Consider the following 27,105-nt stretch of genomic DNA (forward strand, 5'->3'; position numbering starts at 1 on the left):
CATAGATGTCTCTCTTGGGACATTTCCTTTCCCATTTTTAGTTCTTTTTTTAGTTCTCCTGGCTCACCTGTCAGTCGCAGCGGACAGGCGATTGTGGGCCCAAACACGGTTCTCTCACCACCATGATCTCTTGGGTTTCTGTGGTTGAAATGGCTCCCAAGGTATTAGAAAGCCTCTTTTTTCCCAGCCCCGTGACTGAAGTAGAAGTCAAGATTTGTCAGTTCTGCTTTTCAAGGTTGTTTATTTTCTCTCATCTGTTCCATTCTTTCTCTGACCTGCTGAGATCTGTCCAGCAGGTCGGTTCATGCCACACTGACGGCCCTTGGGGTGGTGTTAGCTTTTTATACTAAGAACTAGGTGTACTTTATTTACAATAATTTTCCAATACCTATCACCAATGTTAGACAGTCTGTCTCTATTCTAAACCAATCAAATAGTGCCACCATCACAGCAGAAGATGGAGGAAGAAGAAGAAGGACAGGACATACCCAGATTCTTCCATCTTGCCTCCTGAACCCCCATTCTAAATCCCCAGAATTCTACTTTTTCACCTTGTGACAAATTAACTATCATTCTACCCAAAGTCTTGGGGCTTGTAAATCTTCACATAAAGTTGGTAATTGCTTCCATGGGCTAAAATTGAAGGCACAGGTGTTTTTGACTGCGTGCCAAGGTCTCTGAGCCCCCTGTCAGGGTCTCGAGTCCTCCAGGGCAGCCAGAAGAATGTCCTGGGTTCCAACAAAGATCAGTTCCAGGGGCTCGCCGACTGCTGCCAGTCAGGCTGGTTCATTTCCTCACATGGAGGCACCAATTGTCAGCGATGGAGAGAGACAGGGAGACTGATTTGGTGATCAGAATCCGATTTGATTGTGGCATACAAATGCTTATATACTATTTTAGGAAGACTAGTAATGTGTACTACAATGATTAGGTTAAAATCACATACACAAACTTATGTGTGAAAAATGCATATTTTATGATTGGCTTTTCGCAAATATTGAAATGAATATTATACGTGTTATGTTAGAAAGTTATGCTGTATTAATTTCTTTAAGTAGTGTGTTAAATATAGTTTTAGGTTATAACATAATGTTAAAATATAAACTATTTTATGTAAGATACTTTTTTAAAGAGAGGACTCACCAAGATAGCAGCCACAGGACACCTAAATTTTTCAGAGAAAAAGAATTTATTGCTCTCCTATCAGAAGAAACGAACTTCTTCCTGCCTCGCTCAGCCCTGAAGATGATGTTAGGATTAAGAGGAAGAATCCTGTGTTTGAATGGAATTTATGCATCATGTATGAGATGTATGAATATGCAGTAGGCTATTTCTTTTAAGGGTTAATCCTCTGTTAACAGGTGCCCTTTTTCAGGCTTATTTTGCCCAGAAAGAGGTACCTGGACTGTCTGTAACTCTTTGTTTTTATTATCTCATATAGTCCTCATATATAGGACTATATGAGATAATAAAAACAAAGAGTTCAAATTGTTCAATTTTTTATTACTCAATTGTTCAAATTTTTTATTACTCAATTGTTCAAATTTTTATTACTCCAATAATATTACTATTTTTTAACCATTTTATTACTATTAAACTTTTAAACTTCTAAAAACAAGTGATTGGTGTTTTTCACATATGAATATAACAACATCTCTTGCTTGCAGAGTTGAATGGGATTTTCTTTTTCTGGTAAAGCCATCTGATGGAATCTTACTGCAATCTAGGTCTAATTTTCAAAGTTCCTTTTGCTTTTGCCAAGGCATCCTGTAATCAAATCTCTTATGTTAACTAGGTCTGAAAGCCATCTTCTTTCTTGTGTCTCCTAACATCCCAATAGGGAAGAGTGTGGGGTCACCTTTCCCAAAGGAAAACAGGTCCAGGGGAGATGGGATCAGCACCACCTGTACACCCAGGTGCTCTGTGCAGAAGTAGCAACACAGAACAGGGCCATGGGGAAGGGGGCACATGTGCAACTGAGTTCTTGGAAAACCTTGGGCAGAGGCAAGGCCATTCCAGCCACATCCTGGCTCCTGCTGGACCCCCTTGGGTGCCTGGCTGGCCCTGGCTCCCTCTGGCAGAAGTAGCCACACCTGTCCAGGTGCTCTTCTCCAGCCACACGTGGGCATTGGCCTCCACCACTGCCCTGGGGCACCCACCACCAACCAAAGATACAAAGATACAAAAAGAACCCCCAAAAATAAACTTCTACAGTTATCTTCAAACCATAATCACAACAATCTAAAATGACAACATAAAGGAAAGCAAAAGCCACCCAAATCCAAACGCATGCAATTGACTGTCATACATGGAACAGCCACTCACCCCCAGGCTTTCCTGAGCACAGAATGTACCACCAGCACCCACGATGATGCCACAGCCAAGGCAGCAGCCAGGAAGAAGCACCCAGACATGCCAAGGATGGATACACAAGGTGAACAAACACTGACAGGGACTCAGAGATCCCCGGTGATGAGTCTTTCAGGAAAGGGAGCTTCTTATCCCTGGGAGACTGAGGGGCTGGGGGCAGAGAGTGTCCTGGGGGAGTCACTGCTCAGGGCTGGGGGGCAGCAGGGCTGCCCAGCCCCTCACTAACAGCATCATGGCTGGGGGGCTGTCCCAGGAGGGAGTGACCCTGTGCCCCAACAGGGACCCTGCCCCTTCCCAGAGCAGGGCCAGGTGTCCCCACCATGTCCCAGCATGGTGCCAGCACATGAGGGGCAGATGTGGCAGTTCCCAGGCAGGACCGTGAGTGCGATAAGAGCGGGCAATGGGGTTGAGGAGCCCCTGTGCCCACAGCGTGGGACAGTCCCCACGTGTCAGCAGCCAGCAGGGACACTCCAAGGTCCCCAGCAGTCCAGACACTATAAGAGAGGTGAGCAGCCCCACCACGGCACCTTTGCTCCGCACAACCATGCTGGGAGCCGTCTGTCTCGTCGTGCTGCTGGGCTACGGTAGGTGCAGGGGATGGGCAAGGGTCAGGGCAGGGGGGACAGGCCCGTGGCGCCTGCCCTGGCCCTGGGCACGGGCACAGGCAGCCTCTGATGTCCCTTTGCCGGGTGTCACACAGCCTACGGATGCGGTCAGCCGGCCGTGCCACCACAGCTGAGCTCCCGCGTGGTGGGCGGTGAAGATGCTGTAGCCCACAGCTGGCCATGGCAGGTGAGGGGGCACAGGGACAGGGATGGCGACAGGGATGGGGACATTCCTGCTCTGACCCTGTGCCTCTGCCCTCGCAGATCTCGCTGCAGTACAGCCGCTCTGGATCCTGGCGCCACACTTGTGGCGGGACCCTCATTGCCCCCCAGTGGGTGCTGACAGCTGCCCACTGCATCAGGTGGGTGTTGGGGTGCTGGGGGGCATCTGTACAAGCAGCATGAGATATCTGTGGGGACTGACACTCTCTCTCCCCCTGGCAGCTCTTCCATGACCTATCGTGTGGTGCTGGGCAAGCAGGACCTGTCAGAGGATGACGAGCCTGGTTCTGTGGCCGTGGGTGTGGAGAAGACGATTGTCCACGAGAAGTGGAACTCTGTCCTTGTCATGTAGGGATGGAATATATCCAGGAGTAGGTGGGGCGCAACAACGCTGGGGACCACTTCCTTATGGTTCATGTCTCCTTGCAGTAATGACATTGCCCTGGTCAAGCTGGCAGAGGAGGTGCAGGAGACTGACACCATCCGTGCCTCCTGCCTGCCAGCTGCTGGCAAGGTCCTGGCCAATGACTACCCCTGCTATGTCACCGGCTGGGGACGTGTCAGAAGTAAGTGGGATGTCCCCAGGAGGGTCCCCAGGCTCCCTGGGCAGGGGGTGTGCAGAGTGTGAAGTGTGACTGTCCTTGCAGCCAACGGGCCCCTGGCTGATGCCCTGCAGCAGGCTCTGCTGCCCGTGGTGGACTATGAGACCTGCTCCAAGTGGGACTGGTGGGGCAGGCTCGTGCGTGACACCATGGTGTGCGCCGGCGGCGATGGCGTCGTCTCTGGATGCAACGTGAGTGTGGGCACTGCGCTTGGCACCTGCCCCCAGCCCAGAGTAGGACTGAGAGTGTTGCTGGAGCTGTGCAGGGCAACAGGTTCCATGAGAAGCACAGGAAGGGAGGGGATGGAGCTGCGGTGGTGTGTTGGAATAAATCAGCCAAGACTCCATTTTCTTCATGCAGAAAGCGAATTCTTTATACACAAAACTCATAGGAAATATCAGAAGGCACTGTGTTAAACCTAGTTGGTCAGCAATGCAGTGAAATTTAGGTCACTGGTTGATAACTGCTATTGAATAAGTCTACCAAATTTTCTCTTTCTAGATATGTTTCCATTTTCCCTTTGTGGGTTCTCATGGGACAAATCTTATTGTTTACAGAGGTGCATTTGTTTTTCACCCTCAGAATAGACTGTTGTGTTAAATGAACTTCTCATTCACAAAATAGCTTCACATGGGAACTTGCGAATCTCTTGTTATCTACACTTAGGAGAAATGACATGCCAGCTTTGGCAATTTTAGCAGAGCGAGGTCTGACTTCATAAGGCCTTTCTTTTATAATTCTTCTACCTGTCTATGACAGTGGTGGGTCCTGTGTGGGATGTGGGGTGTGCCAACAGGGTGCCCAGGACTGATGGCCCTCACTGTCTCTCTGCACAGGGCGATTCTGGGGGCCCTCTGAACTGCCAGCGCGACGATGGGATCTGGGAGGTCGAGGGCATCGTCAGCTTTGGCTCCGGCCTGAAATGCAACATGATAAAGAAGCCGACAGTCTTCACCCGGGTGTCCGCCTACATCGACTGGATCAACGAGGTGGGTGCCCCTCCCTCTGCCCCCATGCAGGTTGGCCACACTGCCCCTGCCCTGCCAGAGGTCTCACCATGAGCCCCCCCGTGTCTTTCTTTGGCAGAAAATGAGCGCGAACTGAGGACACAGCATGGAGCACAAGTACTGACTGTGATAAAGACAATAGTGCTAAGCTGGTCTCACATGGTTCTTTCAAGGGGATGTGGTGGAGCAGAACCAGGGGGCTGCACCTTGTGGTCCTGGGCTTCTGCCTGTGTGCTGGGGAGAGCCCCCACATTGTGCAGTGAGGCTGGGCAGGCTCCTGGGGAGCCGAAAGTGGGGAGAGATCCCCCACAAGTTACTCCCAGCTACATAGATCCATGGCCATCACCAAGCCAAAGGGTTCAAACCTTGACCGGTGGTTTGATGGGAGCATGGCTGGAATCTGGCCTGGTGGTCCTGGGGGGCTCTAGCAAACTTGGGGAGGGGCTACAGGGCTCCTAGCTGGCCCAAGGAGGTTTTAGGTGTCTTGGCCGGTGCTGGGGGTGTTTCAGGGGATCTTGCTGGTAACTGGGCTACTTGATGGCAGCAGATTTATAATGGGGGTGTTGAGGTAACTGGGTTGGTCCTGGGGGTCATTCCACAGCCCCACCACACTCCCTTCACCACCTGTGCTGCTGGAGTGCTCCACTCTGTTCTCATCTCTGCCAGGGATGCCCTGGAGAAGGAACAGCCACTGCAGTCCATGTCATGGAAAGGAGAGGGACAAGGCTGAGCCATCTGTACCCAAAGTCACCCCCACCCCAATCCCAATGGAACTTACTGAGTGCTTAGTGAGGGAAGCAGGGAAAAAAACAAGGGGAAGAGTGCAGGGTCACCTTTCCTGAAGAAGAACAGGTCCAGGGGAGATAGGATCAGCCCTGGGATCACCTGCACACCCAGATGCTCTGTACAAAACTGCATAACATGGGACAGGACAACCCAGAGCCCCGCTTCCCCAGGGGATGGAGAAGGGAAATAGAGAAGGAGACAACCATGAGCTCTCACAAACACCTAAGCACAGGCAAGGCCACCACAGCCACACCCCAGCTCTAGCTGGACCCTCCTTGGGGTGCTCAGGGCAGCCCAGGCTTCCTCCTGCAGCACCCTGAGAGCACCTGAAATGCTCCCACAGGAGTGTGGAAATACACAGTGACTGCAAAAGCAGATTGGATATTCCCAGGTTCCCTGGGAATCCCCAAGGACCCCTCAGCACAGACCTACCTTAAGGCCTCTGCACCTCCCAAGGGTGGCTCCAAGGATGCTTTTCCCCCTCAAAATCCAACACAGATGCAGGATTTCTGACCCAAGGCCATCATGGTAGCAGCTCCTTAAGAACTTTACCTCAGCACTGGTATTTCAATGAATCCTCATCAGTTTCCTGCTCTAACTCCCAACTGACTCCTCAAAAGGATCAGGATGCTCCATAGGTTGGCACAGCCACATTGTAAATGACCAGACAGAGCAGCACAGACATGAGTGAAGGTTCCTACTATTCCCACTTCAGAGGAGCCTTCAGGAGGTGCTGAAATGGCAATGAGGAGATGGAACAGACAAGGGAATACAGCTGAAGATTTGCTCTTTAATTGCATTTATTAGAAACACTGACTGCAAAACTCATCCCATTTCACTTGAACATCAGACCCTGGTCCCCTCAATCAGTTACCTGGACAGCACAGGACACAAATATCATGATCAGCAAAGAAAAGCCCTCTGAGGCCGAGTGTGGCCATGTCAGGATGAGCCAGAAGTGCTCTCTTTTGGCTCTGTTCTCCAGCAAAGGGACTTTCTGCTCCATCCACATTTCCCATCGGCACAGCACAATCTCCATCTCATCTCCATTCCATGGCAAAGCCAAAGCTCGTGGATCACATTTCTCCAGACAAACATCTGGACACACAGACAAAATCCACAGGCAGCACTGACACGTCATGGTGGGCACAGATTTCATTCAGCCACAGAAGAATGTCCAGTGCTTGGCAGGGGGCTTGGAGCCCAGGTGTCAGTGGCACATGAAGAAGAACTTTTTACGGAGGAAATTGAAACATCCCGGCATCTGCTTGTACCTCCCCTTGGCAGAGACAGCATGGGCCACCTGGGAACAGAGGAGAGGCTGAGGAATGGGATGCTCTCCCCATCCCTGGGAATCAATGGCTGCCATGCCAAGGTGGCCAAAGAAGCACCGCAACAACCAGAAAACAACAACAAGGTGATTCTGTACGTCCTCTTTCCCTCCACACTGGAACTTTTCTCCTACCCATGGAGAACAGAAAAAGTATCTGGGGCACCTACACTTGTACACAACTTTGGCAATATTGAGTCAACAAGGGACACGAAGGAAGATGCTGATCAGCCAGACTCATTCCATATCCCTGTGCATTGTGCTTCTGCACCCCCAGGACAAGCTTACAGGAGCACTCAAATCTCATCAGCTTGGATAGGACAAGCCATGACAGTTTTAGCAATTTCTTCAGAAGTATTAAAGCCTGTATTGCCAAGATTACTTCTCACTGGAGATACCTCCAATGATTTTTGGCAGATTGAGGCTAAACACTTTCCTTGTAACTAAATCTCTCTGCAGAACCTCCAATGAGCCCATCCCTAAACTCAACACTCAATATTCTCATTCCTTTTTTGAGTGTAGGCCTCCATGCCCCAACTGATCACACCCCTGACTATGTCCTTCATCAGCAAAAAGCAGAACAAAAAAGACATTTACCGTCACTAACATGCTGAGCAGGTCTTCTGAATGGGCATACTGCTCCAGCACACTGTCCAGGGTTTCCACATACCATGAGCCACTCGACTTCTCCCTCCAGGAGACAAAACCTTCAGAGAAAGAAGGAGAATTTTATGCCAAAACCCATCTGCTGTTCTCATCCCAACAAGTTCCTAGCGTTCCAACAGAGCTCAGTTGTCCTGAACTGCCCCTATCTTCGGCCATGAAGCTCCGACAGTTTTGCAAATTCCCCCATGCTCAGAAAAGGATTTGCACAGGCTGCTTTACCTGGAAAAGTTGAGTAGGAAACCAAGATGTCGCTAGGTGTGGGCAAACTGGCAATGGCATCGGGCTCATCCACGTTATCCGATGAAACCCGAAACGGGGTCGCGTCCGATTCCAAGGAACCTCCAGGAGCTTCCTCTTCAGGCGAATCACAATCCACTACAAAGCCTTGATCTCTTTGTTCTGAAAAAAGCAGCAACAAGACAGCTCCTGACGTCCATCTCACCCAAGAGATTCACAGTTGTTCATCCGACATTAAGAAAAGATGGGGAAAGAAAAGGAAAAAGGCCCTAGAACAAAGTAAAGCTTTCTGGCCGTTCAGCTGCACTGGTTGAGTCAAAGTCATTGGTAGTTTATACAAAATTCCTCACTGTGTGTGAAGAGCTGGAGCAGCCTCTCAACAAATGGTAAAAGAAGAGGCAGCTGGTGTGAGAAGACAGTTGGAGAGAGGGGCAGTCAATGAACAGAAAGGGAGCCAAAGCCACAGCCTGACCACATCTCCGCAGCCCAACGCTATCGGAGCCAACACAAAGATTCACCTCCACCACAGGCCTGGATGAAGAACAGTTTGGGTTTTCCTCTCAAACTCGGGCAATTGGACCCATTGAAATAGTTCACAATCTTTTCTATGGGAATAGGTTTTCCATCCGTTCCATAAACGCCTCCAGGGAACTGAATATGGCTCGTCTGCAAGAGGAAAATGCAGGAGCTAGTGACAGGGAAGGCAAGGCCAGTTCCAAGGGGGCCCATTTCCCGTCAGGTGCTTCATGGCATAAAGGTACCAGAACAAATCCTGGTGTTTGTGGGAATCCTTGTGGCCAAGTCAGGGTGAGGGACGTCCAGGAGACATTTGAAATGCTCTAAAACCCAGCAATCCAACTTCTGTTATCCAACTCATATCCCACATCCTCCAGCAAAGGAGTTCTTCATCCTTTGGTACAATGGGCACATACCATACACCATTTTTCTAAGAATGCTTCTCCTCATCCTTTAGGAACTGACTTGGAATAAAGAGGCTTTATTGCTAATAACATCTCCCAGTCAGAGCTGGAGAATGGGAAGGACTGAATCACCACAGCATGAGGCTTACTGGGACCTCCCTGGATTTCCAAATTTTTAGCCCCAACTTCCAAAATGGAAAACACTTGTCCACTAGCACCATTGGATCAGACCACACCAGAGAAGCTCCTGTTTTCTTTAACCTGGAATAAGGGTGTAACTCTCTGAAATGCACTGCAATGGCAGAACAAGGTTTTGACAGACCACTTCCCTCTCACCCTTTGTGAGACCACAGGACAGGGAATTAACCCTTCCCCACAGCAAAGGAACAAAGGGAGAGATGGGACAAACCCACCTGACAGCCATGGGAAAGGATCACTACAATGCAGCAGTCCAAAGCACTGTGGTCCTGCCGAGACAGCTTCAGCAGCTCCAACACCATTTCCTGTGTAGAAAATATCACAATGAGAGTCTTTTGAATCATATGTCAGCCACAGGTTACTGCCAGGCCCTGTTCTAACTGCACTGCCATGGATCCTGTCAACCTCTGCCACAGCATAACACGAGCCCCGCGTACAGCTGGCAAAAGCCATTGGCAGAGAGTGAGAATTTCTGCATCTCTGCCCTTTTTTAACACTGGCTGCTTTAATCACACAGATTTCTCACCTCTCTACACCCTTTTCAACACAGCACCACAAACCAAAGCACATTTCCACATGATTTATCTGATGAAATGTCTCTGACTGGAGCTGGTGGGTGAGCAGAGAACCATATTTTACTTTCAGATGATCAAGTTCCCCCCAACACTTCCAGTAACAGCCAAGGATGGCACAGACAGACATGACACAGCTGTCCAAGCTATCCCAAAAACACAGTTTCACCAAATCCCTACAAATCCCAATGAGGATTCAACATTCATGCAGAAGGATGAAAATGTGCAAGGTCCTCTCCCCTTCTGCAATTGCAGTGCAACAATAAAGTAAGAGGATGCAAGCGGGTCATTGTTTCTTTGTGGGAGGTTTTTGGTGTGCTGCCAACACAAGACACATCCCCTAAAGCACTCCCATTGCTTCCAGGGTCTGACCTCTCATCCCTCGTGTCAGCAGGACACACCAAGCCTCACCTGAGCTTTCAGATCCCGCCGGGTCAGGACAGTGAAGTGCAAGGCCCTGAAGCGCCTCTCCAGCTTCTCACAGTCAATGTCAGAGCCCTCTCGGGTGGACAGACCCGAGTCTCTGGAGAAATTGACGTTATTGAGGATCAGGCAGTGTCCACAGGGATCTGCTTTCATCTCATAATCCTGGCAGGGACAAGTCACAATTAAACTCCTTCTTATTACAAGTGCTTGCTGGCTAATCCAGCAGGATACAATGCCTGTGAGGAATGGGAGTCCTTAAAGTGGCTCATTTCACAGCTTTTTAATTTCTCTAGTCCTAGGGATGGGTAGAAGCACCCTTTCTCCACACAAATCTTCTCATCAGCAGCTAGCAACAAGAAACAACCCAGTAAAATGGGGAAAGCTGTTGTGGAAAACCAGCTGCTGCTTTATCTGTAGCATGTCCAACAGCAAGTTGAAATTTCTGGGAAATTTTTTTAGGCATCATCATCAAACCTCACCAAAAGGAGTCAAGAATTTGTGTTATCACTGTGGTAATCTCAAGGAGGATCTGGCTAAAGACTGATCCACTCTGAGACCATCAGCCCTATTACAGCCTTGGAGCAATTGCTCAGGTATGACAAAGTGAGAACCAGCTCCTCCAGACATACTTTCTGGAGTCACCCCTGAGGCACAGAGCTTTTGCCTAGTAGGGAACGCTTTCAGCCTTCTCAAATACTAACCTGGTCACGTCTCCTCTTGTCAACAGCGGAACCTACAACACAAAACAGGCACAGGATTCAGTTCACCACACTCCACAACAAGACCACACTCCTAAAGTTCACGTCTTTCCCAACACATATGAATTTCCCCTTCCCACCACACTGGAAATGAGCCTTTGGCATGCTGTGGCTCTAGGAGTGGAATGTGGCTTACCGCGGGCTGGCACAGGAGGCATTTGAGGTCTTTCACTCTCAGCTTGCACTGGGATAGACAAACGTTCATGAGGAGTCACATCTGTAATGGCATGGGACAAAAATACAGATGATGAGTCTGAGCTCAAAAGGTTCTACTGCTGAAAGGCAGGACATACAGGCTACCCTGATAAGCTGTGGAGGCCCCACCCTGGCAGTGTTCAAGACCAAGCTGGACAGGGCTTGGAGCAACCTGGGATAGTGGAAGGTGACCCTGCCCATGACAGGCGATGGAATGAGATGAGCTTTAAGGTCCCTTCCAACCCAAACCATTCTAGGATTCCATGATTGTTCCAACAGTCACCTCTACCAGGATAATAAAAATCACACCACACCCTCAGCACTGACATTTACGCTGTTTTTCCTCCCGCAGCTCCAGCTCCACGGGCCGCAGGTCCGGCAGCTGCGGTGGCACTGGCCGGGATTCGCACTCCTGGATCAGCATCTCAGCGAGGTCACCCTGCCCGGTGTCCCGCAGGATGGAGAGGAAGGCAGGGAAAGCCTGCTTCCCTCGAGTCTCCAGGTCGATGATCAGCTGCCGGGCTTGCTCCCCTCGGCTGCCAGCGCTCTGCAGAGGAGAAAAACCCAGAACAGAGGTTTGTGCAGTGCCTGGACAACCCTTCCGACCGCTCTGAGCAGGGAAATGTGGGATCCACACCCAGGACAGGGACACGGGGTAAACAACAGCAAAATGAGTGGAAATAGCCAGAGACCCCCCACCAGACCCCCAGGCCTGACCTCCCCCCAACAACAATGGTCACTACTGGGACACCCAGCCTGATGAGCGGTCTAGAGGGAAAGGGGGAGAGGGAGCACCCCAAATCTGGCCCCTGGGGACAAAAAGGCACCCCTGGGCTGTCACCAGTGGGTAAGATGGGGTAAAAACACCCCCAGGCCTGTCATCTGTAACCAAGGGGGGAAACAAGAACACCTTAAGGGTGTCATCAGATTGGGAAGGGGACACAAAGAGAAACCCCTGAACCTGGCACTGGCCAGAGCTGGGGACAAGAAGGGACAAGTGGGGGGGCGGTTCCAAAACATCTGCATAAGGACCAACGCCAGGCCTTGTCATCAGAGTGAGGGGTCACAGGGCCATCCCTTTGGGCCTGTCAACAGGACTAAAGGGACATGGAGCTCCCCTATGAGCTTGCCACCAGAATGAGGGGACCTGGAGTCTCCCTTGGACTTGAGAGGCCACAGGACAATCCTTCCCACATCTGTCACTAGAGGGGACTTGGGGGCCACCCCCCTGACCTGTCACTGGGCTCAGGAGACATGGGTACCCCCTTTGGGTCCAAGAGGACACGGAGCCACCCCTCTCAGGCCTGTCACCAGGATTAGGAGGCATGGGGGCCACCCTTCAGTCCTGTCACCAGGGCTCAGGGGATGCAGGAGCTACCCCGCCATGCCCATCCCCGGCTCTCAGGAAACATGAACCCTCCCCGGGCCACCCCCGGTGCTCGGTGTCCCGCTCCCTGGCCCACCTGCAGCTCCTCCAGCATTGGCCGGGTGAAGAGCCCGCGCTGCTCCAGCAGGTCCCAGAGCGGCTCCACCCGCAGCGCCGCCACCAGCCGGGCCCGCCCGCGCCGCAGCGCCCGCCGCTGCTGCTCCTCCATGGCCCCGGAGCCTGGGCTGCCGGAGCCGTGCTCTGCCCGGGACCGCCGCTCGATGCCCGGACACACCGCCGCTCAACGCCCGGACACACCGCCGCTCAATGCCCGGACACACCGCCGCTCAACGCCCGGACACACCGCCGCTCAATGCCCGGACACACCGCCGCTCAACGCCCGGACACACCGCCGCTCAATGCCCGGGACCGCCGCTCAACGCCCGGACAGACCGCCGCTCAACGCCCGGACACACCGCCGCTCAACGCCCGGACACACCGCCGCTCGATGCCCGGACACACCGCCGCTCGATGCCCGGACACACCGCCGCTCAATGCCCGGACACACCGCCGCTCGATGCCCGGACACACCGCCGCTCAATACCCGGACAGACCGCCGCTCAATGCCCGGGACCGCCGCTCAATGCCCGGACACACCGCCGCTCGATGCCCGGACACACCGCCGCTCAACGCCCGGACACACCGCTGCTCAATGCCCGGACACACCGCTGCTCAATGCCCGGACACACCGCCGCTCAACGCCCGGACACGCCGCCGCTCAATGCCCGGGACCGCCGCTCAATGCCCGGACACACCGCCGCTCAACGCCCGGACACACCGCTGCTCAATGCCCGGACACACCGCCGCTCAGCCCCGGAGCCGCCGCTGGTCCCTTCCTGAAGCCGCCGCTCAATGTCCGGACCCACCGCCGGTCCCTTCCCGGACTTGCCGCTCTGCCCCGCACCTGCCCCTCTGCCTCAGACCTGCCGCCGGTCCCTTCCCGGAGCCGCTGCTCAAGCCCCGGAGCCGCCGCTCTGCCCCGGAACCACAGCTCGCTGCCCGGAAGCGCCACCGCCTCGGAGTTCCAGAATCACACACGGACTCAGGCTGGAGGAGCTCTGCTGTGGGTCATCCCAGAGCAAACGGAATAGGATCCGTCCTTTTGGTGTTTTGTTAGGTTTTTTTTTAAATATCTCCAGGGATGAACAGTCCACGCCCTCTCTAGGCAGTGTGTCACCAGCACAGCAAAGTTCTTCCTCATGTTCAGATGGAACTTCCTGTGCATCAGTTCCCTGCCAGTTGTTCTTGTGCCATTACTGGGCCCCCCGGAGAAGAGGCTGAACCCTCCCTACAGACAGGGACGGGCATGAGGGCCCCTCTCGAGGCAGAATAACCCCTCCTCCCTCAGCCTTTCCTCAGCAAGGGAGATGCTCCTGGCAAGGAGCCCAGGGCTGGACACAGCACTCAGCTGTGCTCCCCAGGGCTGGGCAGAGGGACAGAGGGACAGGGTCACTCCCTGACCTGCTGCCAGTGCTCCTCCCAGTGCACCCCAGGGCCCCCAGGACACTCTGCTGGCTCCAGGACAGCTCATTGACCACCCCAGGTCCTCCCTGCAGAGATGCTCCAGCAGGTCACCCCTGCCTGTGCTGGTACTTGGGGCTGTTCCTCCCCAGGGGCAGGACCTGCATTGCCCTTGTTGAGCATCATTAAGTTTCTCTTTGTCCGATTCTCCAGCCTCTCAAAGTCCTGCTGAATGGAAGCACAGCCTTCAGGTGGATCAGCCACTTCCCCAGTTCCATATCATCACCAAACCTGCTGAGAGTACATTCCATCAGTCTGTCCAGATCGTAGATAAACAAGTTGATTAAGACTGGACTACTGGACCCAGTATAGATCTTTGGTGAAGCCACTGACTGCAGACTTCCAAGTGGATGATGCCCTCTGAGCTCTGCCACCCAGACAGCCCTTGATCCACCTCACCACCCATTCATCCAACACACATTCCCTACGCCAGCTGTGGTAGGTTAAGCTGAGCTGGAAATTAGGCACTACACAGCTCCTTGCTCAACTTCCCCCTTCTCTTCTCCTCCCACCCCGTGGAATGGGAAGGAGAATCAAAGTAAAACTTGTATGTTGAGAAAATAACAGTTTAATAATTGAAAATAAAGTAAAATACAGTAGTAATGGTAAATTATAATAACAACAAAAAACCCCAATAACAATAATAATAATGATAACAATAATAAAGGGGAAAACAAATGATGCACAATGCAATTGCTCACCACCCACTGACTGATGTCAGATCCCTTTCCTGAACCTAGATCAGTTCCTTCCCAGTCACTCCCCCCAGTTGATACACTGGGCATTCTGTGGTGTGGAATGTCCCTTTGGCCAGTTTAGGTCACCTGTCCCATTTGTGCTCCCTCCCCGTTTCCTTTGTGAACCTCCTCACTGCCAGAGCACGAGACAAGAAAGAAGTCTTTGACTTTGGATAAACACAACTTAGCAAAAAACCAAAATAGAATCACAGAACACGCCGAGTTGGAAGGGACTCACATGGATCATCCAGTCCATGTCCTGAAGAGGACACCCCAAGACTCACATCATGTCCCCTGGAGCTCCTTGAACTCAGACAGGCTCTGTGCTGTGCCCATTTCCTGGGGAGCCTATTCAGTGCTCGACCACCCTCTGGGGGGAAGAACCTTTTCCTAAATCCAGCCTAACCCTGCCCTGACACAGCTCCAGCCGTTCCCTGGTCCTGTCGCTGTCACCAGAGCAGAGATCAGGGTCTGTCTCTCCTGTTGCCCTCAGAGGAAGGTGTAACTGGGATGAGTCTCCCGTCAGCTGAACAGACCAAGTGCCCTCAGCCGCTCCTCCTCCCCTCAAGGTCCTTCACCAGCTTCTCTGCCCTCCTCTGGACGCTTTCTAACACCTTAAATATCCTTCTTATATTGCGGTGCATACACCTGCCCTCAATATCCCAGGTGAGGCCGCCGCAGAGCAGAGCGGGACAATCCCCTCCCCGGCCCGATGCCCCCCAGGACACGGCTGCCACCATCCCCATTCCGAACCCACGCCACGGCACTGCCGCAGCCTCTGAGCCGCGCCGGCCTCTCCGCCGGCCCTCACCTCCGAGCGCGCCGCCGGCAGCCCCGGTCTCCCGGAAGAGCTCGGTCTCCATGGGGACGGCGGGCGGGCGCGCCGGAAGCGGCGGCGCTCGGTGCGGGAGGGCGGCACGTCCGCTCCTCCGCCCGCGGCCCGCCGGACCATGGAGCCGGGACGGGCCGGCTGCCTCCTGCTCCTCCTGCTGCTGCCGGCGCTGGCAGCGGCCGCGCCGGGCGAGTTCGACCCGTATCGCGTGCTGGGGGTCGGCCGGAGCTCCAGCCAGGCCGACATCAAGAAGGCCTACAAGCGGCTCGCCCGGGAATGGTACGTGCTGCCCTTGCACCCCCTCCGCCCGGCCCCGGGAGCGGATCCCGGCCCCGGCTCGGTGCCAGCGGCAGGCCCCGCGGCCCGCGGTGCCGTGAGCCGCCTCGCCTGGCTGTGCGCCCCGGCGTCCTCGCAGGCCGGCGGTCAGCCTGGCACACGTAGATGCTCCATGCCGGCGATACTGCTGTAAAACCCTCTGGAGTCCGGCTGCGGGGGGAGAAGTTCGCTCAGAGTCTGCTTACGAGGGGGAAAAGTTCTCCCAGAATCAGGCTACAGCGGGGAAAGTTCTCCCAGAATCAGGCTACAGGGGGGAAAGTTCTACCAGAGTCTGGCTAGGGTGGGAAAATTCTCACGGAGTTTGGCTACGGGTGGGGGAAAGTTCTCCTGGAATCGGGCTACAGAGGGGAAAGTTCTCCTGGAGTGTGGCTGTGGGGGAAAAATTGTTGCAGAGTCTGGCTACAGGAAAAAAGTTCTTCCAGAGTCTGGTTACAAAGGAAAAAAGTTCTTCCAGAATCAGGCTAGAGGGAGAAAAGTTCTCCCAGAGTCTGGCTGTGGGGGGAAAAGTTCTCCTGGAGTCTGGCTGCAAGGGGAAGTTCTCCCAGAGTCAAGTGATGGGGGAGAAAGTTCTCTTGGAGTCTGGCTGTGGGGAGAAAAATTTCTCCCTGGGAACTTCTAATACACGAGCGTTGAAGTCTCAGCTTGATACCTGGATGTCCAAGGGCCGTTCAGTCGCTCTGCTGTGGAAGGGAAATGTGTTGGATGCACAAATCACACCCCTCATGCAGGTGGTGTGTGGTGAGGGGCAGGCTTACAGCATAGAAATAAAATTAATAAAGTAGGCTTACCTGCAGCTTTTAGAGCCCATGTTGTTCTGTGTGAGACATCCCCGAGGCCATGGCAGGAGGTGATTCAAGTAAGAACCTGGTAGTTATGTAGGGCAGCAGCCAAGGGAGGCATTGCTAGGAAGGAGACACGCTCCATGTCCTGGGCTCAGGCTGCTGGGGATGGAGCAGACAGAGGGACTGGTCCACAGGCACACAGCCCACATCCCAGTACTGCATTTTGGGATGGGGCTTGGGCAGGGACAGCATGTGTTTGGTTTAAATCTGACCTCAGCCTCGGGGATGTCAGTGCACGCCCTCACTGCCCATGTCCTCCTCACCTCCAAACAGAGGCCAGCAGGTCCCCCACTGACCCCTTTTCCTCTGGTTCTGCCCCACAGGCACCCTGACAAAAACAAGGACCCAGGAGCAGAGGACAAATTCATCCAGATTAGCAAGGCCTATGAGGTAACACATGCTTCCTGTGAACTCCTGGTATCGTTGAGTGACCTTAGTTTTCCATACATGGCTATGTGTTTTTCCAGTGTATGTATGTGTGGGAAAGGTGCTTGACTCTGTGGAGGTGGACATTACCCACCCAAATATTTGCTCAGCTTTGTTAACAGAGCTACTGGGGTCACCAACATGGTTTCTGCTGTAAATACTTTGCTACAGGTCTGCCCTGCTCTGCCTAAAAAGCCTCAAAGAAGGAAGGAGTGGGTATTCCCCAAGCCCTGCCCAGCTGACCGGCGTCTTGACTGTGTCACACATACATAAAAGCATTTTGGGGTCATGTAAGCAACGTTCATCATCACAGGGATTTAGTCACCTCAAATTATTCTTAGCAGTAGTTATTTGCACCTTCTGGAAATTGGTCACTCCAGTTTGTGGCAGCCAAGCCCATGGAAATCAAAATAAATCCTTATTTCCCTGCTAAAAAATGCAGTTTCTCTGCAGGGCTTCTGGCTGCTCAGTGAAACTTCTGGCACTTTATGAACCCTCCAGATTTAAAGAGACATCAGCAAAAGCCAGAAAAGAGTGTTTGTGCTCAGAACACAGGATGTAACCTGAAGAGCTGTTGGTTACAGAAGTGGGTACAGCAGTCTGGATTTAGGGGCTCCTTTTCTTTGGGCTTTGAGGGTTTTTTACCCCTATTTACTCCAGTGAGCCGAGAAGGATGTGATGCTTCCTTTTTCCAAAATATTTATCTGTCTGATTTGCAGCAAAGACTGCACATTCCTTATGTTATTTACTGAGGGATTACAGTCAGGGCAGTTGCCCCTCATGGTTTCAGGCAATCATTTTTCCATCATTTGCTTTCCAGATTCTCTCCAACGAGGAAAAGAGGGCAAACTTTGATCGCTACGGAGATGCTGGGGAAAGCCAGGGCTTCTCTCAGCAGCAGCATCGCCAGTTCCACCGCTTCCACGATGGCTTCTATTTTGATGAGTCCTTCTTCCATTTCCCTTTCAATTCTGAGAGGCGCGACACCTCCGACGAGAAGTATTTGCTCCACTTTTCCCACTACATCAATGAAATCGTGCCAGATAGCTTCAAGAAACCTTACCTCATTAAAATCACCTCAGACTGGTGCTTCAGCTGCATCCACATCGAGCCCGTGTGGAAGGAGGTGGCTCAGGAATTGGAGGCTCTGGGTAAGGATGAGGTTGTTGGGGTTGGGTCTGTGTCCCTCGCCTCGTAAGGCTGCAGTGGTTTGCCTTCAGGTTTGTGTGACCCAGTTTAGACCCTGTGGATTTCCTCAGGGTTTTATCCTAATGCTCTCCCAAACATTCCTAACTCCAAAGCAGGGTGCTGGGCAAAGGAGCAGGTCATCAGTTTTGCACTGGGCATTTGGGCTGTGGGGGATCTTAGAGGTGAACCCGGTGCTCTCCTTTTCCAGGAGCAGGAATCGGCGTCGTTCACGCGGGGTACGAACGGCGCCTCGCCCACCATCTGGGTGCCCACAGCACTCCGACCCTGCTAGGGCTCATTAATGGGAAAATAACCTTCTTCCACAACGCTGTCATTCGGGAAAACCTGCGGCAGTTCGTGGAGAACCTTCTGCCAGGGAATCTTGTTGAAAAGGTAGGTTCTAGCAGGGGTGTCAGATGCTGCTGCTCCTCTCTGCCTGGAGATCCCTCTCTCCTTGGCTGTTTTGGTGGTTAATCTGTTTAATTCAGGCTCCAAGCTGATCTGTGGCACAAAGCTCCAAACCCTGGAGCTGTCAGAAGCGTTCCCACCCCACAGCTCTGTAACACTAGTCCTTGAAAAGAGGATCCTGCTACTACATGGTCACACCAGTGATTCTAGTGGCAGCAAATTAGGGACCACTTACTACCTCATAGGTCATGTCTGCTAAAACTCACTGACACAGAGTCCCGTTTGTTTTGTCCAGTTTTCCTTCAGACCTTTGAAATGAACTGACAGCACGAGCCCTTTCAAAGTCATAAGTAAAATCTCCTAACTGATAATATATTCCCGTGTTTCAGCCTTCTGGTGATTTTTGACAGAGTCCTAAGATGCCCACCACCTCTGTGATGTGGCTGGGTCAGCCCCCACAGCACTCTCACCTGCCTGGCCTCTGCTCATGGCCTTGTTCACCCCACCCCATTTTCCCTTGGGATCTTTACCAGGGGTCACCTGCCCCAATAGACTCTTGACTTGTCTTCTGGGAGTTATTGAACTTCTCGCCTCAAGAATAGAGATCATTTCCCCTTCTACAGTAACTGCAACCATTTATGTACTTTCTGAGAGGTAGCACACCTGAAACAGAGCAAGTTTACTGGAGCTCTCAGGTTTCTTTTAAACCTTGGCTTCCCATTTTTATGTATATATAAATAATATGATCCCAACAAACAGGAGAATAACAGTGATGTTGGCATTGACTTGGAATGGCATCAACAGAGGCTGCAATAACTAAGATGGCTGAGGGAGGCCAAGAGTGATGGTTTTAATTCACTCGTTAATCAGGAATATATGTTGGAAAGACCAACCCACCATCTGCTTCCTGCAACATCTGGACAGCATTTTCAGGCTCAGCCCTTGTTCAGACACCTTGTTGCAGTGTTGCTGCTGTCTGACAGCTCAGAGGTTAAACTGACGTTCTGCTTCTGTCTAAAGATTACAGATAAAAACTACATCCGCTTTCTGTCCCACTGGAGGAAAGACAACAAGCCCCACGTGCTGCTCTTCGATCACATGCCAGTTGTTCCGTTGTTATACAAGGTAATGCCATTTCTCTCACTGCATTGTTGACTTGCTTATAAATCCAGATGTTCCAAATTACAGAACGCCACTGCCATGAGCAGAGGTGGACTGATGCCTCCAGACACCACTGACTGGTTCGAGGCGAGCAAGCTGATCTGTGCAGGTTGTAAATGATGTTGCCAGGTGACCAGCTTTGTAAGGAGTCTGTTTGTTTCTTCATCCTGACACAGTTACCCTTCACGGGTGTGAAGGTGCAGGTGTGTTTCAGAGGTAGCAGCAACACAGGTGCACAACCTTTGTTGGGAATGAGAGGTGTTTGTGGCATATCTAATTTGGGTTGCTGAAAATCCCATTTCCTAAGAAGCCCCTGCCACCCTACAACATGTCAGGCTGTAAATAAAGCTGTGGATCCGTGGAGACTCCTGGCACAATGACTAAGAGGATGCAAAATTTGGTTCAATGAGGGAGAGGAAGGCCTTGTACCTCTCACAGCACATCTGATGGGATTCAAACAGTGGGATGTGTTCTTGGAGCAAAGTCACCACGGGCACTTGGGGGAGCAAATGCTTACTCTATAACATAACTGTGCTGGGGATTTCCTCCTGGCCAGCTGACGGCCTTTGCCTACCGAGATTACCTGTCCTTTGGCTACGTGTACGTCGGCCTGCGAGGCACCGAGGAGTTGTCCAGCCAGTACAACATCAACGTCTACACTCCCACCATGATGATCTTCAAGGAGCACATCGACCGGCCCGCTGACGTTGTGCAGGTATCACTCAGAGCCCTCTCCAACAGTTTTGGGAAAATGGGCACAGAGCTTTTCTGACCGAGCTGGTGATGAGGGCATGGTCAGTGGTGCAGTTTGGAGGAAGAGTGTTTGTTCTCAGTTTAAACTCAGGCTTTGGAGGAGGAGAGAGAGTGTTAGGACAAGAGAAGCTTGGGGCACTCCAAGCCTGTTGGGGAGCAGGGACACCTGTAACTTTGCAGTCTTGGGGCCTCAAAACATCTTGGGTGATTGCAGGGATGACCACAAGGGCTGGCAGCCTTCTCCAGGAACATCCAACAGCTTTCCCCTCCCCTTCCTCTCATTTCCGACTTCTGCTTTCTTGGTCCTTGCCAGGCACGAGAAATGAAGAAGCAGCTCATTGATGACTTCCTTTCCCAGAATAAGTTCCTCATGGTGGCCAGGCTCACCAGCCAGAGGCTGTTCCAGGAGCTGTGTCCTGTGAAGAAATCTCACCGTCAGCGGAAGTAAGAGGGGTTCCCATTTTATTTCCCAAGGCTCTGGGGCTGCTCCTAGAGTCACTTTTGGTTTGATTCTGCAGGAAAAGAGCAATGACTGCATTGGATCATGCTCAATATCCATGCTGTCAGAGAGGTTTGGGGCTCATCAGGATTGTTCTGCCAAGAGGAGAGGGGTTGGTCATTCCTTCTCACCTCCAGACTGGCTCTTAATCTGCATCTCATTGTGTCACCCAGGCACTGCGTGGTCTTGCTTACTGAGGAAGGAGAGAAGTTTGCTGAGGCTTATGAGTCATTTTTGACTTTTGCTGTGGCCAACACAAAAGACACGCTGAGGTTTGTGCACATCTACAGTGATCGGCAGCCGGAATTTGCAGATGCCCTGCTGATGGATGAGGAGAAGTATCGTGGAAGATCAGCTGTGAGGGTTTCCTTTTATTTTTTTAATCCCTTCTTCTCTTAGCCTGTCATTTAATTGATGCTGTACCTTGATGTGACACCTGATTCTGGGAAGTGGTTTGAAATGAATCATCTGTCTAGAAGAAAACAAAAGCCCCTTCCTCTCTGACATGTGCCATGCTCTTGGCTCATTCAGGTGGTCATTCTGGAGAGACGCAATAATGCAGGGAAGATAGCCTATAAAGCCTTGGAGGAGGCCTGGCAAGGCAGCAAAGAGGACAACTTCATCCTCCTGGATCTCCTGGACCAGCTGAGAACAGACCCTGGTCTTCTGTCATCAGAGACCGTTGTGGCAGACCTGAATGATGAGCTTGCTCCTGTAAGTGCACAGCCTTTCCAGATGCCTGACATTCGTGTTACCTTTGTGGACAGTCCCATTATGGTTGTTCAGAGGCATTATTTATATTTTAAAATAACAAAGCAAAACTCTTAGAAGATTTCTTGCTTACAGAAGGAATCTCATGGCATGCTGTGAACCTGTTGGGGCTCTTTATAGCAGTTTTGTCATTTCATGTTTTGCTTTTCATTCTTTTCAAACAGATGTTCCTTATCCGATGGTTCTACTCCACAGTGGACTACATCTCAGACTGGTGGGACAGTTTGTTTCACAGTAACTGGTATGGATTGGGCATCCATTGTTGGTATTCACAGCTTCCTTGTCATCTTATTTTAAAACAGATCCAATTTTAGCATCCTTTTGGGTGGGAGCAGGACAGCACTCAAAAATATGATGACCTTTAAGACCCAAGAAACAAGCTGAGTTTCTGGGGAAGGCACACAGTGTTATCTGACATAGGCAGGAACTGAAATTGAGGCAGAAAATGTGAACTCACAGACCTGACCGCTGTTTGCACATCTTCCCTCAGGCGAGAAATGATGCCACTCCTGTCCTTGCTCTTCTCTGCGCTCTTCATTCTCTTTGGCACCGTTATTGTTCAGGCTTTCAGGTGAGTATGCACCAAAATGCCCTCAGGGGTAGCTCTTCAGTCCAACCCCAAGGCCTTAAACACACACAAAATGACTTTCCTCTGCAGTGATTCGAGTGACACAAGGGACGCTCCACCCTCGGGGAAAGAAGAAACGGCCGCAAAGACGGAGAAGAACGACGTGAGCTTCAGCAAAGAGAGTAACAGGTTCCCTCTCTAACTTTTCCAGAATGTTTTCTGCAGAAGCATTGCTCAGGGAGCACCTGTGCAGGGAGGGTTAGTGAAGAGCAGAGAAGTGCTGAAGTTGCACATAGTGCAGTTGTGCAGGGCAGTGCAGGCACAGCAAGGAAGGAGGACCAGTGCACAGCCAGGACCCAGCCAGCAAGGACAAGGGGACACTAATCTGCTTATTAAACAATTCCCACCAAGTTTGCCCAAGAGAGGGTCCTCAGGGGAGAGGTAAAGGTCTGACCAACTCCTTAAGAGAGGTGCAAACTGAGCTATTGCACCAGTTACATTGGCTTTTGCTACAGGGCACAGGGATGGCTCAGCATAACAGGCTGGCAAATGCACTCCCAACTTCTCCATCCTCAGTTGCTCCCAGTCCTTTGCCCCCCTTTCACTCGGTGTTTTTGTTGCAGCAGGATTCCCAAAAAGAGCTTTGTTGAGGTGACTGAGCTAACAGACATCAACTACACCAGTAACTTGGTGCGCCTGAGGCCGGGGCACATGAACGTCGTCTTGATCCTGTCCAACTCCACCAAAACCCCACTGCTCCAGAAGTTCGCCCTGGAAGTCTACATGTTCACAGGGTAGGCTGGGCCCTCTCCCAGGCTTCTGTTGCTGTATTAACCAGCAACAGAAGTGATGCTGCTCTGCTCTGCTATTGTGTGATGCTGCTCTGGTGACATGTCAGGAGTGTGGGTGGTTCCATTGCCACGAGTGAATGCTTCTGGTGATCAAAGCAGCCTCTGCCCTCATCAGTGGCAATGAGCCACCAAAAACCAAGAGGCTGTTCCCAACCAGACTTGGTGGTGGTGGCCAGACTTGACTGTACCCATGTTTTAAAAAATAGAAAGCACGACAGTGCTGCATACACTGAGCTGAAAAAGGAGCTGCAGCAACACAGCACTGCCCTGTCCTTGTTGACAATTCCTTACCTGTCCAGTAGGAATCCAGCCAGACCCAGGACACATGCTAATCCCAGTATCTTCTCTGCTCTTTCCCCAGGAGCAGCTCTCTTCACTTCTCCTTCCTCAGCCTGGACAAGCACCGAGAGTGGCTGGAGTATCTGCTGGAGTTTGCACAGGATGCAGCCCCCATCCCAAACCAGTACGACAAGCATTTCCTCGAGCGTGACTACACAGGCTATGTCCTGGCTCTGAACGGCCACAAGAAATACTTCTGCCTCTTTAAGCCTCACAGATCAGGGGACGAGGGGGGAACCCTGGGATCGTGCGAGGATTATGATGCTTTACAACATGCAGAAGCCAGAGGGAAATCCTCCTGCAGCCCAGGATCTAGATCCATTAAAAACAAATTACACAAATTGTCCTTTTGGATGGAACGCCTTCTAGAGGGTTCCTTACAGAGGTTCTATATCCCCTCGTGGCCTGCACTAGACTGAGGAATTTTACAGAGATTCTAAGGGGACAAACTTTTTATGAAGATGACAAGGGACAGCTCTTTCCAGGAATACTCGAACAAGCTTGATGAATGGACTTTAGGTTTTAGATGAACTTTCCTGGGGCCGGCAATTAGAACACACCTCCCATGTCTGGAGCCCGGGAGCGCAGCCAAGCGCACCCGTGTGCCCTCCACCGCCCCGCCGTGCGTTTGGACGCTGTACAACCCAAGAGCCAAGAAGCCCATTGTGCCCCTCTCGTCCTGCCACGTCTGCTTCCCGAGTCGCCCCCATCCCACCTCTTGTTTTACCTCAGTTGAAGAAATCCGTGACTTCCCTGGGTCCGGACCAGCTGTGGCCGGTGATGCAGGCTGGGTCATGGTACTCCCTCCCCGTCCCCGTGTGCTTAGCCCATGGTGCATGGTGTAACTCTGGCAAGACCCTGCAGACCCTCCAGGCCCTGCCCTTCCGAAAGGCCTCCTCCCACCAGGCAGTGGTACTCTCTCGGCTTTCCCCATGGTAAGTGATGCAGAATCCAGTTAGGAGCATCTCCCTTGTAGCAAACTTTAGCTGGGACCCCCCCATGGTGCAGGCTCGTGGGCGATCTGCATGTTTCATGCTCCTCGTGTCATGGTTCCACCTGCAGCTTCACTGGCTGAACCATAACAGGGAGGAAAAGGGCACGGCCGTAAAATACTGTCAAAGTGTTGAGTCATTTAAATGTCATGTTGATTTTTCAGATGCCTTTTCTGCTTCTGTCGATTTTAGACGATGTATCCTAGAGCCATAACTTTACCTGCGTCCTCAGATTGTAGGCGTGAGCTGCTATGAGCCAGTAGATGTGTAAGAAACTACGTAGCTGCCAGGGAGTCACCTGGACTCCTTGCAAACACCTTTCCAGCTGTAGTACAAACCAACCTTCCTTTGTATCAAGGAACCTCATCCTTCAACGATTGTATTCTTGAAATGTTGCCCCAGAAGTGCTGTATCATCAGACTGTTGCGTGCGTGTGAAGCTCCTTTGGTTTAGTTGGAGGTTGAGATGTTGGGTTTCAGCCTCTCACCCATTTCCTTCTTACCCCAAACCTCCATTTCTGCACACTCAGGCTGCTCTCGTGGCTTTGTGTTTGTTTGCTTGGGTATTTCTTTCATCTTTTGGAAGCATTGGGGGTGTGTGAGGTTAGAGCAGCTGCACAGCCCTGGGTTTGCATGTTGCTTTGCTATAGCGTCCTGACAGCTGCTTCCAGCACCACAGGGAAAGGGTGCCCCTTTCTGGGTAAGGTAGAAGGATGATAAGCAGCAGCCTGGTGGCTGCTTAACACTCCTCGAGTGGCCAAGCGAGGCAGCAGGGCTTCTCTTTGTGGCAAGGACTGAAATCCTGTGAGGTCTGTTCTTCCTTTTCACTGCACCAGGGCTGACACTGGCGCCCAGGCCTTCTCCTTCCGTGGATCTGGAACCCTGTGGCACCATCAGGCTCCAGCATTGCCAAGCACAGGGATGGAGGCCAGTGGCCTTTGTCACAGGGCTTAGAGCACGGAGCACTCAGTGAACACATGGTGTTAATTCCAGACTCAGCCCTTGCCACTTTAGTTACCATCTTAGCAGAGCAGCCATTCAGTAGGAATAACTGCCAACCCCTGAGCTAGCTGCTAATCCTGCAGAGAAGTTGGGAATGCTCCAGTCATTGCACTCCCTATGTGCCCTAATTGCTCCCAAAGCCTTGCCTCATTGCATTTCCCCATCCCGAGAGCAGACTGGCATGCTCCAGCCCCCACAGGTACCTCAGATCCCCTGTACAACGTGCTTCAAATAAAGGCTGCGATGCTGCAAATGATCCCTATGTGAGGTTAGTTAGTTCCAGCCCAATGCACTCTAGGCCACGGAATGAGGCACTAAAGTAGAGGGAAGGAAGGAAGGTGATGTCTTCTCCCTGCCCAGGAGCTCCTGTGAAGCTCCTGTGAAGGCACACAGGCAGCGCTGACAGAGAGCAGAGAGGGAGTGAAACACCAGCCTGATGCTTCTAGACTTCATTTCCACCTGACTGGAGCAATCACTGCAGCACTCCTGCACTTTTCCCACAGCTTGCCATGCAGGATGTGGTTGGAATAGTTTTTAGCCCAGCAGAAGGCTCCACATAACATCTTAAACATTTGCAGTAGCAGAAGAATGCTCTCTGGCTCTCTGCTGTTTCTTCAGCTGATGAGAAACAAGGAGAAAACCCTCAACTCATGAAAAAAAGTGCCTAGTTATGTACAGTGAGGGAATTCAGCCCAACCCTGAGGAAGGGGGGAGAAGGCTTTATGGCCTTCACATCCATTGTGTGTTGCATGCTGCCAGAATCATTGGGTTTATTTTCTTTTTAGCACAGGTAACCTCCCCTTTCAGCCAGGGAGTGCTTGCATCAGTCCACCAGTGCTGGCTGGGGCTGGACAGGAGCACAGCTCCTGGATTTTTATGGAAATTTTGCCTAAGTTGAAGCAAAAGCCAAGCTGCTCTGCCCCCTGGTTTAGTTGGCTGCAGTGCCAGCATGGCACTCCAGGTGTTTGCTGTCTTGAGACCACGGTCAGAGCTGCTTATCCCAGGATCTGCCCTCTCCCAGTAGCCATGAACCATCACCCCATCATTTTCTGAACACTTGTGATTCTGTTCCGCACGCGGTGATTTGTTATCCAAAGATTGAGGAGATTGGGTCCTAGTGCACTTTCCTAGTGAGATTTGAGCAATGGCACAGTGCTCAGAGCTGAGGCAAAGGGATACAGGCCTCAGAGTGGAGATTGTTCCCAAACTCCTCCCTGTCCCTGTCTCTGCCCTTCACCCACAGCAACCAGGAGCCAGGACACGAGCGCAGCCTGACAAGTAGGACTGAGAACTAGGTACCTATTTTGCACTTTTGATACTGGGAGGGGGGAAATTAACTTATTTGGCAAACTTGTCTTTTTTATTTTTGGGGGGTTTTGTTTTGTTTTTGTATTTGTGATCAGGCACTGATGTCATTTTGTTTTAAGACAATAACAGTTTCGCAACCAAAATAAACTATTTTAATGTGTGATGAGGTGGCTCTGCGTCTCCATGTCCAAACTAACCTCACCTCCATGTCCTCTCAGAAATTTCAGGAGTGTTAAACTGCTCCTGCCATAG

The 27,105-nt window shown here is 51.8% G+C and overlaps 3 protein-coding genes across 4 annotated transcripts; 2 read left to right on the forward strand and 1 right to left on the reverse strand.

Moving 5' to 3' along the window:
• The first annotated feature begins 2,732 nt into the window (after window positions 1-2,732).
• LOC136565504 (chymotrypsin-C-like) lies at window positions 2,733-4,903 on the forward strand. The gene is made up of 8 exons (XM_066564124.1): window positions 2,733-2,954; window positions 3,071-3,162; window positions 3,240-3,337; window positions 3,420-3,545; window positions 3,627-3,763; window positions 3,845-3,990; window positions 4,636-4,788; window positions 4,886-4,903. Exons 1-8 carry the CDS (start codon window positions 2,771-2,773, stop codon window positions 4,901-4,903), a joined length of 954 nt encoding a protein of 317 aa, XP_066420221.1. The 5' UTR covers window positions 2,733-2,770.
• A 1,471-nt stretch (window positions 4,904-6,374) lies between these two features.
• On the reverse strand, window positions 6,375-12,855 carry CASP9 (caspase 9). Its single transcript, XM_066564123.1, has 10 exons — window positions 12,358-12,855; window positions 11,222-11,441; window positions 10,836-10,916; window positions 10,643-10,674; window positions 9,927-10,103; window positions 9,159-9,248; window positions 8,344-8,491; window positions 7,808-7,987; window positions 7,520-7,629; window positions 6,375-6,895 (listed from the first exon to the last, which is right to left on the reverse strand). The coding sequence occupies exons 1-10, from the start codon at window positions 12,487-12,489 to the stop codon at window positions 6,803-6,805; spliced, it is 1,263 nt and encodes a 420-aa protein (XP_066420220.1). The 5' UTR covers window positions 12,490-12,855; the 3' UTR covers window positions 6,375-6,802.
• A 2,643-nt stretch (window positions 12,856-15,498) lies between these two features.
• Window positions 15,499-27,016, forward strand: DNAJC16 (DnaJ heat shock protein family (Hsp40) member C16). Of its 2 annotated transcripts, none has more exons than XM_066563885.1 (14): window positions 15,499-15,689; window positions 16,912-16,978; window positions 17,835-18,165; window positions 18,411-18,595; window positions 19,631-19,735; window positions 20,328-20,486; window positions 20,838-20,968; window positions 21,197-21,380; window positions 21,555-21,737; window positions 21,959-22,035; window positions 22,285-22,365; window positions 22,453-22,551; window positions 22,986-23,156; window positions 23,575-27,016. In XM_066563885.1, the coding sequence occupies exons 1-14, from the start codon at window positions 15,529-15,531 to the stop codon at window positions 23,969-23,971; spliced, it is 2,331 nt and encodes a 776-aa protein (XP_066419982.1). In that variant the 5' UTR covers window positions 15,499-15,528; the 3' UTR covers window positions 23,972-27,016. The 2 variants fall into 2 exon arrangements, with proteins under 2 accessions (XP_066419982.1, XP_066419983.1); XM_066563886.1 differs by having other exon boundaries at window positions 22,989-23,156.
• The last annotated feature ends 89 nt before the right edge of the window (window positions 27,017-27,105 follow it).

This window comes from Molothrus aeneus, chromosome 21 (genome assembly GCF_037042795.1).
Source record: "Molothrus aeneus isolate 106 chromosome 21, BPBGC_Maene_1.0, whole genome shotgun sequence".
NCBI classification, from domain to species: Eukaryota; Metazoa; Chordata; class Aves; order Passeriformes; family Icteridae; genus Molothrus; species Molothrus aeneus.